General features: G+C 42.6%; 1 protein-coding gene and 1 long non-coding RNA gene across 4 annotated transcripts in view; one reads left to right on the top strand and one right to left on the bottom strand.

Moving 5' to 3' along the window:
• The window catches only part of SUCLG2 (succinate-CoA ligase GDP-forming subunit beta), a 292,876-nt gene extending 277,763 nt beyond the window's left edge, over positions 1-15,113 (bottom strand). For 2 of the 3 annotated variants that reach the window (XM_054480755.2, XM_063661853.1), the window contains exon 1: positions 14,914-15,072. In XM_054480755.2, coding sequence (XP_054336730.1) covers positions 14,914-14,997 — 84 coding nt within the window. In that variant the 5' untranslated portion in view covers positions 14,998-15,072. Of the gene's footprint in view, positions 1-14,913 lie in introns of all 3 variants that reach the window. The other variant, XM_054480754.2, reaches the window with a different exon arrangement.
• The window catches only part of LOC129033771 (uncharacterized), a 102,899-nt gene continuing 98,933 nt past the window's right edge, over positions 15,106-19,071 (top strand). Inside the window, exon 1 of the long non-coding RNA XR_008501666.1 lies at positions 15,106-15,507. This is a non-coding gene — a long non-coding RNA (uncharacterized LOC129033771). The remainder of the gene's footprint in view (positions 15,508-19,071) is intronic.

The raw sequence follows: 19,071 nt of genomic DNA, 5'->3' as shown, positions 1-19,071 counted from the left end.
ACTCTCTTGCCCCTAACTACAACTCTGAGGTGTAACCTACACAGTTTCCATAGCCGTCCTGTGGAATTAAGCAAAGTTACCCTCTTTGGGATTCAGTTTAATAACACACCCTTCTCAGACTCCTTCCCTTCAACTTCTCCAAACCCCTTTGAGTTTTTCCTGAGAATACTTCCCTGAAAAATCACTTTCACATGAATCCTTTTCTCAGGATCTGTGACCAGGGAACAATAAGAAAAGTCTTAGGGTTACTATGGTCCAAGGTTCCCCAAACAAGTCACTCATACACAATTCTTGCTACATCTAGAGAACACTAATACCAGTATCAGTTTCTTTATGATGTTTAACTTAAAGATAGAGGAAACTTTAGAGCACTACCTATACTGTTTGTGTAAGTAGAAGGAAATAGCAGTATAATTAAAAAATAAAAGGGATTCAATTCTGATTATTTGAGGTACAAAGTCCCAAGCTGAATATCTTAAAAGCACACAAGCACAAAACTGAAAATTTCTCCGTGACAAAATCCTAAGGTTCCAAAGAGAGTAACAATGAATTCAGCACTATGTGACTCACTGGTACTGGATGCTGCATCCCTGTGTTACCTAAACTCATCTCGTGTACTGCCAATGGATGTGTCCCGTGCTCTGGACAGCAGTTTCAACAGCCATTTTGCAAAGTTAAGCATGTGTCTAGCACACAGCATAATCTCTGATACATGATAGATGTACAATAAATGTTAAACATAGTTTAGTAAGGAAACTGAGTCTCTTCCCTAAAGCCGCCCTGTTGATCAGTGGGCCAGAAACAGGCACAACTGAACCTCTTCTCTGCATACCATCTGCCTGCATCTAGAACAGAGATGTGATTCACTCCTAAAAATCCACTACGATTCTTCCTAGATTACTTCATCTACAGCAGTAAATCTACACATTTATGTAGATTTTTTACTCGCTTATAACATTTGTTTTCCCCATTCTCCCCAAAACTTGTTGAGCATTCCATGGAATATTATTGCTGGCTAATTTTCACCCACTATTTGCCTATTGGCATAACCGCACCCGCTTTTTATCACGCTCCTTTTTCAACTACTGCTATTACTCCTTTTTTTCTTTCATTAGAACCCTCACAAGTGATTTCACTTTTATGTTCATTATTGTTCATTTACAATCAGCTTTTGATTGCATGCTGATTGTTCTTAAATTTCAACTTACACTGCTGAAGAAAAACAGTGCTTGGTGTTATGCTTCTGATTACCAAAGATCAGCTCAATTAAGTTACAAAACTGTTTTTCAAAAGGCCTGGAACATAGGTATTAAAATGTAGTGTTTTTGTTTAACCTTGGGTGAGCTGTCTGGATAAAGACAACGGTTAAAAACTAAGTGAGATTAAAAATAATAATGAGGTTTGCTGAATTTATTTAAAATCAAAATAAAAAAATACCAAAATTGATACATCTGAACAAGGCTCTGCATTTATTCCAATCTCTTGCTATTGTTTAAAATATTTCTAGAGCTCCTATTTGGGAAATGACAACAAACCTGTGCCCCTTTCCTTGGAATATTCTTCTCAATTGCAACTCGTCTGTCTTTAAGTTGATTTCACTTGTAGAAATGGTCAGAGCTTCTCAAATCCAGCACTAGCAAATAAGGTGTAGGAAACAATGTTTTAGTTGGAAAACAAGTGCTGGAAGCATAAAGCAAAAGAACTCACGGCCGTGGTCCATGAGCTAGCTCTCCAAGCAGCCAGAAAAGCATGCATCTCCAGCACAAGTTCAGAGACTCCAGAAGTGCCAAGGTGAAAAAAACAAAGGCTCATCTGGTCACATATTAGGTTGGTACAAAGTTACAAATTTCAAAAACCGCAATTACTTTTGCACCAACCTACAATTTCAGATATGTTTGATCAAAAAAATCAACCACACCCACGTTATCTCAATGCAGGGTGGTTCTGGAGGTCTGTGAGGTCGAAACTATTTTCATAATAATACTAGGATGACTTTGTCACTCTCATTCTTCACAAATGTACAGAGCACAAAAAGTTCATTGATGTGTGTATTAGTATCCTAGGACTGGCATACAAAGTACCACATACTGGGTATCCTAGGACTGGCATACAAAGTACCACATACTGGGTAGCTGAAACAACAGAAAGGTGTTCTCTCGCAGTTTAGGAGGCTTAAAGTCTGAGATCAAGGTATCGGAAGGGTTGGGTTCTTCTGAGGGCTGTGAGGGAGAATCTGGTCCACGCCTCTCTCCTAGCTTCCGGTGGTTCACAGGCAATCTTTAGTGTTCCTGGCTTGCAAAAGCATCACTACTTTCATCTTCACATGGCTTTCTCCCTGGGTGTGTGTGCCCGAGTATAAATTTTCTCTTTTTATAAAGACACCAGTCATATTGAATTAGGGCCCTCCCTAACGACCTCATTTTAACTTGATTTCCTCTGTCTATCTATCTCCTACCTTCTATCTCCTTTAAAGATAGAGTCTTTACAGAGAAAATCAAATTACATTAGGTCACATTCTGAGATACTGAAGGTTAGATTTCAACATAGGAATTTTGTGGGGGACACAATTCCACCCATTATCAGGCATAATTCAGTGGACCCACGTGAGTGGCATCCTGAGGAGATGTGCAGGGCAACAGCTGTGACAACAAGGAAGTTGTTTATAATCTCTTAGCCGCAGTTTGCTCCTCTTTAAAATGGGCTTAGTAGCTAGGCATGGTGGCTCACACCCGTAATCTCAGCACTTTAGGAGGCTGAGGTGGGAGGATCACTTGAGGCCACAAGTTGGAGACCAACCTGGGCAACAAAGCAAGACCTTGTCTCTACAAAATTTAAAAAAAAAAAAATTGGCCAGGCATAGTGGCATGCACCTGTAGTCCCAGCTAATCTGGAGGCTGAGAACAGACGATTCCTTGTGCCCAGAAGTTCAAGGATGCAGTGAGCTGTTATATGATCTTGCCACTGCACTCCAGCCTGGGTGACACAACAAGACCCCATCTCTACAAAAATAAGTAAAGAAAATAAAATGAGCTTAGCAATGGCTATAATGCCTTCCTCCTAGGACTGCCATGAATACTCAACGTGATAATCCTCCTCAAGTGCACAGTGCCAAACCTGGCCCACAGAATGTGCTTGATAAACATCAGGTGTCTATTTGTACATGTGCTTCACTTCAGGTTATCAAGACACCATTAATAGCCATTGTACAGGCAAGTCCAACAGAAAAGGTGTGTGTGTGTGTGTGTGTGTGTGTGTGTGTGTGTGTGTGTGTGTGTGTGTGTGTGTGTGTGTGTGTGTGTGTGTGTGTGTGTGTGTGTGTGTGTGTGTGTGTGTGTGTGTGTGTGTGTGTGTGTGTGTGTGTGTGTGTGTGTGTGTGTTTTTGACACCCTGCAAGGGAATGGCATCCTGGTTCCTGGCAAACAGGTTCCTGCCTTGCTCCCTGAAGTACTGGGATGGGCATCTGCCACCTGTGACACGGAACTGGAATAAAATGAATGAATATAAATGATTGTCAAATAAACATTCATCAAGTCTACAATAATCATACAAACACACTAAACAACGTGGTCCAAAAGTACTCAGTGTTTGTGTTTGTTTCTGAACTTTGTGGTGAAAGGAGGTGCTCCCTACCATTTTCACTTTGCAAACATTTATTCTGTGATTTAAACTACAACTACTATGACCGCCATCACTCACTGATCACCAGAAACTGGGTAAATCATTATCTTACTTGTTTTTATTAATCTTTTTGAAATGTATGTAGAGCTTACATTTAATTCAGTGTTTAATATTAGCGGTGTTTTTGGTCTTTGGAAGTTTGATGATGTTTCTGTGGCCTGAAGTATGCTGAACTTAAAACTCTTGTTTACATCAATTAGCCTACAGAAAACTGGTTTGCTCTATGGTGAAACCATTTCTGTCCTCCAAGACTGTATAATTAACTTCTTATCCTCTGCCTACATTCAGTGCTGGAATGGGTGTGGAAGCAGAGAACAAATTGGAATGTCTTTAGTGAGGACTTACAGTATCCCCAGAGAGCTGGCGTGCTCTCACAACACCAAACACATCTCACTGTAATTGCCCATTTCTCATCAGTCTCCAACAAATGAGACTGTAGGTTCCTTAAAGGCAGCAACTGTCTCATATTCCCAAGCTTCCTACAAACCCACCATCTGCAACCTCCACCTCCCAGGTTCAAGTGATTCTCCTGACTCAGCCTCCCAAGTAGCTGGAATTACAGGTGTACACCACCACACCTGGCTAATTTTTGTATTTTTAGTAGAGACGGAGTTTCACCATGTTGGCCAGGCTTGTCTTGAACTCCTGACCTCAGGTGATCCACCCACCTGGGCCTCACAAAGTGCTGGGATTAAAGGCGTGAGCTACCGCCTAATAGTGGGCCTAATAGTGGACCTGTGCTGCATTTGACCCACTGAAAGAATAAATGAATATGAATATTTAACAGAAACATTATCAGGAAAGATATTTCTTAACAGACATTTTAGTTGGACATGGGAAACTAAAAATGTAGCCCAAGCTACATATCAGACAACATTTCTACTCAGGTGAATGTTAACATAAGCTATACCTCCACTGAACACTCATGTTCATAGCAGCATTATTCACATAGCCAAAAAGGGAAAGCAACCCAAGTGTCCACCGACAAATTAATGGATTAAAAAAAGATATATACACATATCATGGAATATTATTCAGCCTAATAAGGAAGGAAATTTTTGCACATGCTACAACATAGATGAACTTTGAAGACATTATGCTAAATGAAATAAGCCAGTCATAAAAGAATAGCTATAGTATGAATCTTCTTAGATAAGGTTCCTAGAGTAGTCAAATTCACAGAGATCAAAAGTAGAACAGTGGTTGGCAGGGACTAGGGGAAGGGGAGATGGGGGAGTTAGCATTGAATAGGTATAGAGTTTTAGCAGGGGAGGATGAATAAGTTCAGGAAATGGATGATGGTGATGGCTGCATAACAATATGAATATATAACACTTAATGCCAGAGTATGGTTAAAATGGCAAAATGATAAAAATGGCAAAAATGGTTAAAATGGTCAATTTTATGTCATGTATATTTTACTACAATAATAAATATATAATAAAAATTTTAAATTAAAGCATATACACATTCATATTTTTTAGTATCTTTAGAAGCTTTGGAAATAAAAAACAAGGTTTCAGAGACAAAAAAGGCACTTAATGATCCAAATTTTTAATCAAAAAAGCAATTCTTTTGCCACCTCCCTCAACACCCTAAAAGTCGATCACAAAACACTGCTTTGTGTCAATAATTAATTTTACCAAAATTATGACAATGTTGCTTAATGTCAAAATTCCAGGAAAAATATTCCACTGACCTGAAAAGAAGGACTCTAAGTATGCAGGAGGAAACAGATTCATCCTGTAGCACATGACAAAATATCTTCAAGAAAGGAACACTGTGACTCTTGGCTTACCATAAGTGTAAAATTACTGATATATTGCCAATATTAAGCAAAATGAAATACGACTACTAAATATTCTCACTTGGGGCCCTTTAACATAAAGAAAATTTAGTATTTTTCTCTCGTCTTACTAGGAAGTTTAACTCTGTAAGTCTCCACCCATATTAAAATTATATTTTATATAAAATATAGTCATAAAAGCTATTTTATACTGGTCATAAAAGCCTCATCATAAACTCATATCAAACAAAAAAGAAAGGATCCATTAGACACTCACAACATGCTATGCTGTGAGTTTTGGATGTAGGACTCCAATCCTAAAAGCGTCCTCAGGCCCAGCCTCGCTTAGGACAAGTCACAAGCCTTCTGCCTCCATTTCCAACCATCCTATTCAACACTCAGCCATTCAGTCCTTCTGCATCATTTTAAAATTCATGAGGATAATCTGTTTACAACTTCACCATCTCAAAATTTACTTAGTTTTTCTGAGACAAATAGCACGTATATTTTTTTCCATGGTAATTATAAAAAAGTTAAAAGCTGAAAAATTCCTTTTTTCCCTGTATTGTTGGCTTTCAATTTTAATGATACATCACTTTAAAAGGGCCCTGAATCTTAACAAAGAAACACTCATCATTAATAGTTTATCCCCTTAATCAAAAATAATTAATAACTCTCCACTTTCTATTACTTATTAAAGGCCCACGTAAGCCCTTAGGCTGGAATCAGAATGCCTACGAGAACTGGTTTTCCCCCTTTCTTTCAAAGGTAGGAAAGGACTTACTAACTCAAATAAGTCCTTCAAGTCCAGGTGGTATAACATAGCATCTTAACAACAGGTAAGAGAGTACAAGCAGAAGCTGGGGACAAAAAGCAAAGGATAAAAAATAGTTCCTTATAAAAATGTGAAGACATCTCCATTGATAAGGAGAAAACCTTAATATTTTCTGGTAAAGCTATAATGCTGATCCCTACTTCCAATCAATGCTGTGGGCACGCCAGTCAATGCTGTGGGCATGGGGAGGGGAGGGGAACGGAGTGGACGGGAGGACAGGGGAGAGGAGGGGAGAAAATGGTGCCCTAAATGGATCAGGCCACTCCCCAGACACTGTACCCAGAGCCCTGAGCCCTGCTTCAGGCAAGGGAGGAAAGCATGGTGCTGTTCTTCTCCACAGGCCTCCCGACTTCAGCCACAGACAGTAAGATGGGGGTGGATCCCTTACTTAAAACCAGACAATATCGAAACTATGAAGTTTGGCCGGGCGCGGTGGCTCATGCCTTAATCCTAGCACTTTGTGAGGCCCAGGTAGGCGGATCACCTGAGGTCAGGAGTTCAAGACAAGCCTGGCCAACATGGTGAAACTCCATGTCTACTAAAAATACAAAAATTAGCTAGATGTGGTGGTGTACACCTGTAATTCCAGCTACTTGGGAGGCTGAGTCAGGAGAATCACTTGAACCTGGGAGGTGGAGGTTGCAGAGAGCCAAGATCTCACCACTGCACTCAAGCCTGGGCAACAGAGTGAGACTGTCTGAAAAAATATAAATAAAAATAAGTAAATTCAGCTTTCAGAGATACTGAAATGTGAAAAAGAAAAAAAAAAAGGAATCTTACAAAGAAAAATAAGTAATTGTCACAAGATCACAAAGCTATGGAGTGCTGAAGGCAAGAGTTAAACCCGGGCAGTCTGATTCCACTCATGGTGTACGTCTAGTATCCTGGCATAATGACTCATAGACTGAATTGGTGCCAAAGTCGCCCAAATGATCTCCATTCTTGCATTTCTCCAACCCTCTCCACACTATATCCAGAAAGAGTACTCTACGCATTAAACTGCCCTTGCCACTTCACTGTCTAAAACCCTTCAATGTCTCCCCATTGCCCTCCTCAAGAACAAACTTAGCTTCATTACCAGGCCTACCAGGATCAGCAATCTTGTCCTTGCTGTTGTCTCTGGCCTCATTTCTCACCTCAAACTTTACAAGGCAGCCCTCCTGAACCTCCTTAGGGCTCTCAAGTCACAATTCTGGGACTAAGACAGCCCACAAATGGAAATACAGCAAGCACAGGCAGAAATGGATGGGAGCAGAAAAAAGATGCTAGTCCCCCCACTCCCACCCACAGGACCCAAACTTACACAAACCATGCCTTGTGCTTTGCCATGTCTCCATTATCAATTCATATATTATGTCAAATCCCTCCAATTTTAAAATAAAAATAAAATTCAAAGGTAAATGTTAGAAATCTATGCATTCATGGCTACTGCCTAAGTCCTATTCTTTTGGAATCATTTCTAGAAAGGGTAAAAGCTGACCATACTCAGTACACTGGTCAAAGTCTGAACCCAGAATACCAGGAAACTCCATCCTTCAACACCATCCCCCAAAGCCCACTCCGCAAAGGCAATGACATTTCACAATTTCTCCAGCATTCTTGAAACGCTGAGGGCAGTAGTTTGTGCTAAGCACACATTGAAAGTCATGTCCAGTTGGCCTTTGGTTCATGCTGTGGCTACTGCCAATTCTTTAAGTGTTCCCTCACCTCAAATCTTTGATGCACGAGGTCCAGCAGCCGTCGCTACTAAGTCAACACTGAGACATGTAAATGTTTGTGAAATGAGTAATAACCAGGATGGTACAATTAAGCTCCCCATGTGAGCCTCCCTACTGCCACCTCAGGCTTCACCAGACATTCATCCCAACTGTGGAATCCTGAAGATAATCAGAGCCCGGGAGGCAGATCTTCACCCCTCTGAGCCTCAGATTCCCCAGAAGTAAGCTGGGAACAATAACTCCTATTTCACATAGCTACTGCAAGGACGAAGTGAAATAAAATGTATGGAAGCACCAAGCCAGTGACTAACCCTGAGATGGCAGCACATGATAAATTCTTACTGAATCTGGGAAAACAAAATTATTCTAGCTCAATAAAGCCTTTTAAAAAGACCAGCGAATTTAGCTTCAAATTCAGTGCAAGAGAAATAATCATCCTGGGCCCACCATCGGGTCATATGCCAAATGTCTTAAATATCATCTTATTTAATCTTTGTAACCATCTGTGCAAACGATCCCCTTTTCAAGTAACAGTAAATTGAGGCTCAGTCAGGTTCAATAATTTGCTCCAGGTTGCAGAGAAAGAACATGGGAGATCCCATAAGAATTTGAACTCCGTTGAATTTGAACCCAGACTTCGTGTCTTTAATCCCCCTACTACTCTGTTGACAAGACCCTGAAGCCAGAGAAAGAGGAAGGTGGATAAGAGTCCAGAAAGGGCAACCATGCCGAGTTGATTAGCATACCTTCATCAGCACAAGTCCAAATGACCAAAGGCGAGTGTCACTCAAGGGCAAAAAGATGGGGAAAGGTAAGCAATCAGTTTAACTGCCTAGTTCAGCCCAACTAGGATCTTACAGTGACAGAGCTTAATAATTTAACAGCATAAGTCCTTTATCAGCATGAGGCGGGTGACTCCCTGGCACTGTGATTTTAAGCAAATGACTATAGGGCCTCTCTATGCCTCTGATTGCTTCTATAAAACATGGAGACTGTGAAATCTCCCCTGCAGTGATGTTGTAAGGGTTAAAGAAATAATGTGTGGAGAGTACCTCACACAGTCTTGTTATACACTGCATGCCCAAGGAATAGTTCTATGATTATGAGGACCCTTTCACAACTAGGATTTCTATAGCCCCTTCCTTCTTCCTCATTTGCTGAAATGGGCCACATCACCCCTCAACTTCTCCTGTTCCTTACCTCCCTCTCCCTTCTCTGTGCACCCTACTCATTCACTGAGACCACAAATGCTTACTGAATACCCACTCCAGCCAGCTGGGGAATCACTCACGCTGTTACATTAAGCTGTATCACTTTGCCTTTGTGGAGCTTACATTCTTACATTTGTAGGAGAGCGGGGAAGATGGCCAATAAACAAATAACACTACCAGGTACAGTCAAGTGTTATAAAGAACAAAGCAGGTAAGGGTACAGAGAATAATCCCTGGAAAGGCGGGGCCGGGTAAGATAATTAGGAAAAAGCCTATTTGAGGAATCAACATTGAATCAGGAAGCTGATGAAGACAGAGATCAGGCAATGAGTGATCAGAGGGAAAAGTGCTGCAGACACAGGGTAAGTGGTTAACAGAGGCCAACAGTGTCTTAGAAGGCTAAGAACACAGCTCAATTGCAGTACCCACTATGTTTAAGTATAACTAGAGGTTTATAGGCCAGTTGTACCTCTGTGCTCTCTGAAGGTAGGAGCTGTGTATCTTATTCCTGTCTGCATTCACTCAGTCATATTTATCGGCCCAACATTCTATAAAGCATGAGCTGTAATAAGCATTCAGAAAATATTTGCTACATAAATGATATTTGTTTGATTTTTCAGTTGTGGGGGTTAAATTATTCCCTGCTGAGTTCTGGGCTTTCTGAAGCCCCATTCAGACTTCCTTGTATACCCAAAAGTGCCACTGTCCCTCAACTTCTGCTACCCACCGCCTCTCCCTTCTCCATACTAAACTGCTCACTACAACTACTCTCCCCCTGTTCTCTCACCTCTGCCTCTGCATGAATTCACTCGGACTGCCTTCTCCATCACCTCCACCTTCCTCACAAACTCTCAGGATTAATCTCCAAATTTCATTAGTGTACTGATATTATCATTTGTTCAAATATTTCCAAATCTCTCAAGTTCTTCAATAAAACTTTTCCATCAAGTAACAGAAAGTGATGCATCAAGTGACAATTACAGATTGAGTGGTAAAGACAGCTGAAAGACAAATGATCTGAGGTTACTTATGTAATTTCTTTTCCTCCCCCAAATATGCCATATTTCAGTGATTTTCTGGGCTTTGCGCCTGCAGAACTAGACCAGGGTACAAGGGCAGGAAAGTTCTCACTACTGTGGGTCTGTGCACTCAGTCACTCACCCATAAAAGAAATGCCTTATTTACAGTAAACAAAACCAATTTAGGACAAAGCTATCACTTAACGGTTTTCCCCACAAAGAAGGTCAATAGTTTAGCATCTAAATTATTTGAGATGGATTCCCTTTTCTAAAAGCAGAAATTGCAGCTGTACTTCATTTTAAAAAAAGAAAAAAGTCAAATATTTATTCTCCTAGGCAAGAGGCAGATTTAGGTAAGTCACAACTTCCAATGCAGCCGCCACAGCCTCATTTAGCTGATAAGAACTTGCCCATAACCTTTAGTCCTTCACTAATAAAAGTCATGCATCCATCTTTGTCCTCCCACTTCCGTAAAGGCAGAAAATTAGGCTGGAGCCATTCTTTCTCAGTATACAACAGCAGGGGCATGGGTTTAAGCAGTTCTCTTTGACAACATACATTCCTCTGTAAGTCCCTGGACAGAAGCTCTGGGCTGCATAGAAAACATACAACAAGGATTCTAAAATTGGAGGCCTGGCCAGGGATAGTGGCCCACATCTGTAATCCCAACACTTTGGGAGGCCGAAGGGGGCAGATCACTTGAGGTCAGGGGTTTGAGACAAACTTGGCCAACATGGCGAAACCCCATCTCTACTAAAAATACAAAAATCAGCCAGGCATGGTGGCGTGCATCTGTAGTACCAGCTACTCAGGAGGCTGAGGCAGGAGAATCGCTTGTACCCAGGAGGAGGAGGTTGTAGTGAGCCAAGATGAGGCCACCGCACTCCAGCCTGGGTGAGAGTGAGACTCTCTTTCAAAAAAAAAGTAAAATAAAATTGGAGGCCTGAAAGGCAATACTTCTCCTACAAGAGAGCTCCATGAACTTCAACTAGCCATAAGAGAGGGGAAATACCCTAAGCACAACAAAACTGTGCTTAGACTTAACTTTAAGAACCATTTCAAACTCAGTGCCCTCAGCCAACATTTCCCCTAAGACTTGACTGGCAGTATGCACTCGTATCTTGCCCACCATGGCAGTGCCTTGCTATGTTACACCACCAAGTACTGCACACTCTGTTCACTTGGCTATATGGACACAGCAACATGGCCCCTGTCTACCAGGATTTAGGTCTTTGGAAAGACTTCTAACCATGGTTAGACTCTTACTGCTAAATTCACTGAACACCACTCTGCTAAAAGTTTCAAAGCCAGCCTATCTTAGATTTATAATAGGGGGCATGTACAGTACATTAATTACATGCCTGTGCTTCGGCTGCCAGGACTGGGATTCAGCCTCTGTAGGGTTTAAACCCCTGAAACCTCCTTAGCAGACCCTGCAGGTCTCCACGTGATTTGGCCCTTGTCTTCCTCTCAGACCTAGTCTACTACCACTTTCCCCCTCTAATTACCTAGACATGCCCAGCTCATTCTCATCTCAGTGTTTGCACTTGCTGTCTGCTCTGCTTAACACACTTCCCCTTAGTCTCACCTAGCTGGCTACCTTTCATCACTCAGGTCTCAGCTCAAATGTCAAAAAGACCATCTCCAGGATCACTTACATATAATGCTGAGCAATGTCAATTATGTGTATGCACACATATAATTTCACCTAAAGTACAAAACTGAACAAAACCAGTGTTGTAAGTCAGGGGACTAGTGACCCTTCGTAGAGTGGAGGTAGTGACAGGCAGGAGCACCAGGGGGCCTCTGGGTTGTTGTTAAATGATCGTTTTCTTCATCTGTACCTAGTTAGCTGGGTGTGCATTCAGTTTATGAAAATTCATCAAGTTGTTCATTTATAATTGTTCATTTTTTAGTATGTCTTATATTTCAGTTTAAAAAACTATGCCAATCAAAAACATACCATATCAAATAGGTCTCCTCTGATCATCCAGTCTAAACTACCCTGCTGTGAAGCAATTCATTCTCCATCCCATGACCCTGACTGATTTTCTTCACAGAATCTGTCATTGGCTGAAATCATTTTCATTATTGGTTATATGTGTACTAGCTCACTCTCTCCCACCTCCATTAAAATAAAGTATCACATGGCCAAAGACTCTGCCTGCCTCATTCACCATCCCCAAACCCCAGGGCCTACAACAGTCCTGCCAAATGGTATGGGCTGAATAAAAACTATATGAAAAATAAGAAACGACTAAAGTGGACCCTTTAAGGACGTATTATCAAACAAAAGTTGAAACAGTAAAGCTAACAGCAAAGGTGAAAAAAAAAAAAACTTCAATGACACTAAGCATCAGGAATATGTGTCAAATGTTAAATTTAACCACAGGGAGGGGGTAGACAAAATGTCATTCTACGGGTATCTTTGAGAGACCAGTTAAAGTTATTTCTCTAAGCAGAAACTGGGTCTTTTATTTCTGTACAGACAACAGTTTTTCACAAGGCCTGGTGGTATAAAATAGGTCTGGGCCAACAGTGGCAACAGATTTCTGAGACACTTGGTGAGGATTCTTAAGTATGATGAGAGAAGTGGGCCATGTTTTACTGCAATGTCTGCCACGGGCAAGGGACTATGGAAACATAATATCAAATCAGTGTACATGAAACAGATCATAGGAAGCACCCAAGAATTTGAAAATAGACTTTATTACAAGTCATGAGTAATATTCACCATTTTTATGGACAATTCTAAGATGGTCATAAAGAAAAAAAAATGTGTCAGTGGTGCTAATGACTTGGATGTTATATAGTTACTACTGGTATGCAGATTAATTTGCATGTTGATATAATATATTTTCATGAGGAAGTATATACTCACCAGGAAACAGCATGGTGTAATGGAAACGTAAAGGTAAGCCTTTAGTCTAAAATGCCACAAACTCTTACTGTATCGTTGAATATGTCATTGAACTTCCTTAGGCCTCAATTTCTCTACCTATGAAATGAGCTGGGACATTGCTAATGTCCATTTCCAGTTCTTGGACACTGTATACATTTCCATCTTTAAAAAAACGTATTTTTGTCTTCTAAGACGTTACAGAATAACACATCATCCACAAGTATGTAAATCATAGTAACCAGATGGGGTGTGCTAACAGATCTTTTTATCCAGTTTTCTTGACAAACCAAGAGTATCTCTCCCCAACCAGATTTTCTCTTGTGTTGTGTTCAGCCTCTTATCTCTTGGTTAGGGACGTAGGCTTCACATATTTCAGCTCAACACTCTGCATTTTCAGTTTCTCTGTACAATTCATGAGTTTTCACTGCCCTGGGCCCCATGTTTCTCATCAATTCAAGTCTACATTCATGGTTAGCACCCTAGTTCTTGTTTTTCTAACAAATAATGAATAGGACTTCATCACCTGGAGGTATTCTCCTTACTCCATTACAACAGTTATTAGTGAGTTTTAATTAGACAAAACTGCCATTCCTTTTGCTACCTCACTATATACTGTCAAGCACCTATTAAGAATATTACAGTAGTAAGTATTAGCACCTTTTAAATTTACACTAACAATAACAGAGAAATGGGGAGGCAGGAAATGAAAGGAGAAGGGTAAAAACAGCTCACAGATGTCATAACCAAAGTTTAGAGTAACTCAAAAAATCATTAATCGCTATTTTTTAAATTTTCTAAAAAACTATACTATGCACATCCTGGTTAAAATTGTATGAGTGATAATTTGCCTCTCATCAACTAAAAATGGGGAAATAGGCAAGGTCAACTCTGCTGTGGCTGAATCCCAGACTGTGCTTTCTTTAAAAGGGAAGAGAGATAATCTACGGAGACTAACCAGTTCAGTGGTTGAGTGATTTCTCCAAGAGTCATCACCAACTCAAAACTTCCCTGAAGTCCTTCTGACTATTGTAACGCTTGCCATCTGCAGAAGGTAAAAATCTCCTAGAGGCCAAGTTCCAATCGCTATCCAGCCCACCACTGACCCTCTTTGATTTCATTCTCCATCAACAAGGAGGACAAGGACAGGGTCAATGGTCTAATGCGTTTTAGTGACAGGCCTGATTTTTCATTGAAAAGAGGAGAAAGATCGTTTCCCATTTTTCTTCTTGACCCATGGATTTGACCAACTCAGGCACCTTAAAAGTCTGCAAAAGCAGGTAGCCTGCAGGACGTTCACCCTAGGGGGCGAGTTCCTAGTTGGGATGAAATGGGTTTCTAGGCACGTTTATCACGTGGCCTAAATGTGCTCAGGGTTAGTGCCAGAAGTTTGAAAAGCAGAATTAGTAGAGCTGCCAATAAAACCTCAGGGTTCCAAAACCCCGTCCAAGAAACTTCTCTTAAACTTGCGTCCAGCGCGTGCTTCAGTGCCTTCGCCATGAGTCTGCGCGGGCAGACAGCGGAAACTCTAGTGCGCTGGGTCGCTCATACCCCGAGGGACCCGGGGCCGCCCCCGCGCCGCCCCTGCCCCACACTGGAGCGGGGTTCCCTCCTGCGCCTGGGCCCGGCGCCGCGTCACCTCCCGAAGTGGGGCGCCCGAGGGGCCGCGCACGGGGCCAGGCGGAGACCAAGAGTAGCAGGGGGCGAGGGAAGCCCGGGCCGGCCGGCTCCGCTGCTAGCGCCCGCAGCTCCTGCCGCCACGCTCACCTGGGACCCGGCCGCCAGGAAGCGGGGCCGCAGCACTAGGGCTCGCAGAAGCTTCCCGGCCTGCGCTGCTACGCGGTACGCCATCTTAAACAGGAAACTCGGCACGGGGCAATAGGGCGGGCGCGGGCAGGGGAAGGAGGCGGAGGAAGAGCAGCGGGAGGAGGGGTCGGAGAAGCGGGCGCGGGGAGGAGGAGGAGGAGGAGGCAGAGGCGGGCCGGGCCGGGCCTGCCCCCTGCGTCCCCGGGGCACAGGCATTCTTAAGGCTGCAGAGCCCTCGTTCCCCCAGCCGGCCCCGGTTCACTTTGAGCCTTCCCAAGGCTTGAGGGCCTACTGTGCAGTTCCCGGGTTATCGTCCTGAGCAAAGACAGACCCCCGAGCCCTGCGGTCTTGGGGCTCAAACAGTCCCTGGACGGCCAAACAAGCGAATATTGGCCATGGCAGTGGGTGCTGGAAGGGTGGCTCACGGAGCTGACGCCCTCCGCAGAAAACCCTGGTCTAGTCCTGTCGTCACGGAGACCTCTCTGGGACAGTGGTGTTTGAGCTGAGACTTTAAGGAATAGAGACAGGTGAGGTTCCTGCAGCCCAGGGCCTCAGGTGAATCAAGGAGAGGTCATTGGAGGCTCTCCATCCCTTAGGGAGTTGTGGGTGTTTTGTTTTGTTCTATCCTTAACCTAAAATGAATGTAAAGCTGAGAGGTGAAGCCCGGTGGGTGGGTTGGGGACTTGGAGAACTTTTCTGTCTAGCCAAAGGATTGTAAAGCACCAATCAGCGCTCTGTGTCTAACCAAAGGTTTGTAAATACACCAGTCAGCACTCTGTGTCTAGCTAATCAGGTGGGGACTTGGAAAACTTTTCTGTTAGCTAAAGGATTGTAAATGCATCAATCAGCGCTCTGTGTCTCTATAAAGGTTTGTAAACACACCAATCAGCACTCTGTAAAAACGCACCAATGAGCGCTCTGTGTCTAGCTAAAGGTTTGTAAATGCACCAATCAGCACTCTATAAAATGGACCAATCAGCAGGATGAGGGTGGGGCCAAATAAGGGAATAAAAGCTGGCCATGGGGGGGAACCTGCAGTGGCAGCTTGTTGGTGGTCCCTTTCCATGCTGTGGTTGCTTTGTGCTTTTGCTCTTTGCAGTAACTCTTGCTGCTGCTCACTCTTTGGGTCCGCACTACCCTTATGAGCTGTAACACTCACAGCAAAGATCTGCAGCTTCACTCCTGAGGCCAGGGAGACTGCGAACCCCCTGGGCGGAATGAACAACTCTGGACGCCCCACCTTCAAAGGCTGTAACACTCACTGCGAAGGTCTGCAGCTTCATTCCTGAAGTTAGCTAGACCACGAACCCACAGGCAGGAACAAACAACTCCGGACGGGCCACCTTTAAGAGCTGTAACACTCACTGTGAAGTCTGCGGCTTCAGTCCTGAAGTCAGCGAGACCACGAACCCACCTGAAGGAACAAACAACTCTGGACGTGCCACCTTTAAGAGCTGTAACACTCGCTGTAAAGGTCTGCGGCTTCACTCCTGAAGTTAGCGAGACCACAGACTCACCAGAAGGAAGAAACTCGGGATACATCTGAACATCTGAAGGAACAAATTCTGGACACACCATCTTTACCGCGAGGGTCTGCAGTTTCATTTTGGAAGTCAGCGAGACGATTAAGAACTCACGGGAAGGAACCAATTCTGGACACAAAGCTGTTGGAGGATTTTAAGCCCGGTAATCAGAGTGATAAAAGCGACATTCATTTGGAGTTGTGAACCCCAAATACCTGACACAGGTCTCAATCAATTTAAGAAGTTTATTTGGCCAAAGTTAAGGACACGTGCCTGTGACACAGCCTCTGGAGGTCCTGACATGTGCCCAAGGTGTGGTCGAAGACACAAGTTGGTTTTATACATTTTAGGGAGCTATGAGACATCAATATATGTAAAATGTACATTGGTTCGGTCCAGAAAAGCGAGACAACTGGAAGCAAGGAGGGGCTTCTAGGTTATAGGTAGATAAGACACAAAGGGTTACATTCTTTTGGGTTTCTGATTAGCCTTTCCAAAGGAAGCAATCAGCTGTGTGTGTCTCTCTCTCTGTGAGCAAAGGGATGACTTTGAATAGAATGGGAGGCAGGTTTGCCCTAAGCAGTTCCCACCTTAACTTTTCCCTTTACCTTAGTGATTTGGGAGTCCCAAGATTATTTCCCTTTCACAGAGTTTACGATTATTTCCCTTTCACAGAGTTTACACGAGTCTAAGCAATGTGCATATAATAAAAACAACAGCAAAGTTAATATGTGCCAGGCGCTTGACAAATATAAACTTGTTTAGTCTTCATAGCAAAGTTTTAAACGAGTAGAAGTGTACAATCCCCATTTTGCAGAAGAGAAAACTGAGGTGCACAGAGGTTAAGTGACTTGCCAGAGGTGGCAGGTCTGATAAGAGATGAGATTCACATCCCTTCCACCCACCCCCAAATTAAGCACTATTTTAGATTTTTTCTTAACCTTACTCGTTCTTGAGCATATGATCATGAAAAAAGGTACAATGTAACAGAAGTAGACAGCTGTTGCTACTAGCTTCTTTCCCAATCTCTTTGGGAAGTGGGGGAGCTGAGGATTTTTATTTTAATATAATTTGTAGCCCATTTCGAGACATAATTTTACCCACTAGATGTAGCATCTTTTGATGATAAGGATGATGATGATTGCTTAAATCAATTATTGTCACGATGGTGGCAAAGTGGCAAGGTCTAACTCCATCCTACATTTATTAGTTTGTATTCTACTCAGAAAAACTGCATTGTCTTTCCATCATCTCCATTGAGGAAAGAAAAACTTCAGCTGAATTACATGTAAAGGAGTTTAATTGAGCAATGAACGGTTCGCCAATCGGGCAGCCCCCAGAATCACAGTAGATTCACAGAGACTCCAGCGCAGCCACGTGGTGGAAGAAGATTTATAGACAAAAAAAGGGAAATGACTTACAGAAATCAGAAGTGAGGTATGGAACAGATGGATTGGCTACAGCCTGGCATTTGCCTTACACAGTTTGAACACTCAGCAATGTATAAATGGTTGAAATATGGCCACTGGGATTGGCCAAGACTTAGCTGTTGTTTTAGGCGCATACTTCTAAGTTAGGTTTTTAATCTTGTCTACCTATTAAGCTAGGTTGCAGTTCGTCCACAAGGACTCAAATATAGAAGTACTGAGTCCTCAGGCCATATTTAGTTCACTGTAACACTATTCATCAGTGAATTCTTTTATTCACTTGTATCAGTATGGACTCATGGATTCTTTTTTATTAAATGGCAAACTGATGCTATTTCCTGATACTTACACTCTGCTGCCTCTGTTTTCAGTCATTTAATCTTCACGGGAGCCCTGCAAATGGGGTCCTACTGTTATTCCCATTTTGCCAGAGAGAAACTTGGCCACAGAGTTCCACATGACATTTACATGACTCTAAGGTCATGTAACTTGCCAAAGGTGACACAGCTTGGGATCAAATTTCCCAAAGCTGGACTCCAATCACTCTAAGCACCCTCCTCTTGACAAAACTGGATTTGAGTTTCCATATTGTTCATCATTACCCCTACTGGGTCCGCCGGGATAGAGCGAAGACTTGCTAATGTTTGAGAGTGAACGTTTAAACTTGGTGAGAGCTTGTGAACATTTTGCCAAAAGGAGGAAGACCACCTATAGAATTAATCAAAGACTGTTTATTCAGACGTTACTATGCTAAGGGAGTTGGCTACTATCACTTTCCTTCCAAATGAGACTAGAAGGCGTTTGAAATAAGTGTTTGTTTTATAGAGATAAAGGAGAGACTCTTAAGACAGTCTTAGATTGATGAGTGTTCTTTTAAGATGTGATTATTCTATTATGGTGGGATTTTTGAAAGTGGAGTCGGAGTCGGGAGAGGCTTTCTGATTGTCATCCAAGTATATTTGGCATTCTTTGATTGGTTCACTGTCTACTGGTGCGTAACTTGGGGTCTTTCCAGGCTTATCAGCCTCCTAAGAGTTTTCCTGTCTGAATTGGAAGACTGTCTCATCCTCGGCTCTGGGGTCCAAATCTTTCATCAGCAATTCCTCGGTGTCTTTACTCGTATTATCTCATTCTGCCTTCTCTGCAGCAATGGAGTAGGGGAGAAGGGA

This window comes from Pongo pygmaeus, chromosome 2 (genome assembly GCF_028885625.2).
Source record: "Pongo pygmaeus isolate AG05252 chromosome 2, NHGRI_mPonPyg2-v2.0_pri, whole genome shotgun sequence".
Classification (NCBI taxonomy): domain Eukaryota; kingdom Metazoa; phylum Chordata; class Mammalia; order Primates; family Hominidae; genus Pongo; species Pongo pygmaeus.
Note: the sequence above shows the minus strand (reverse complement) of the source record. Positions and strands in the feature narration are given on the sequence as shown.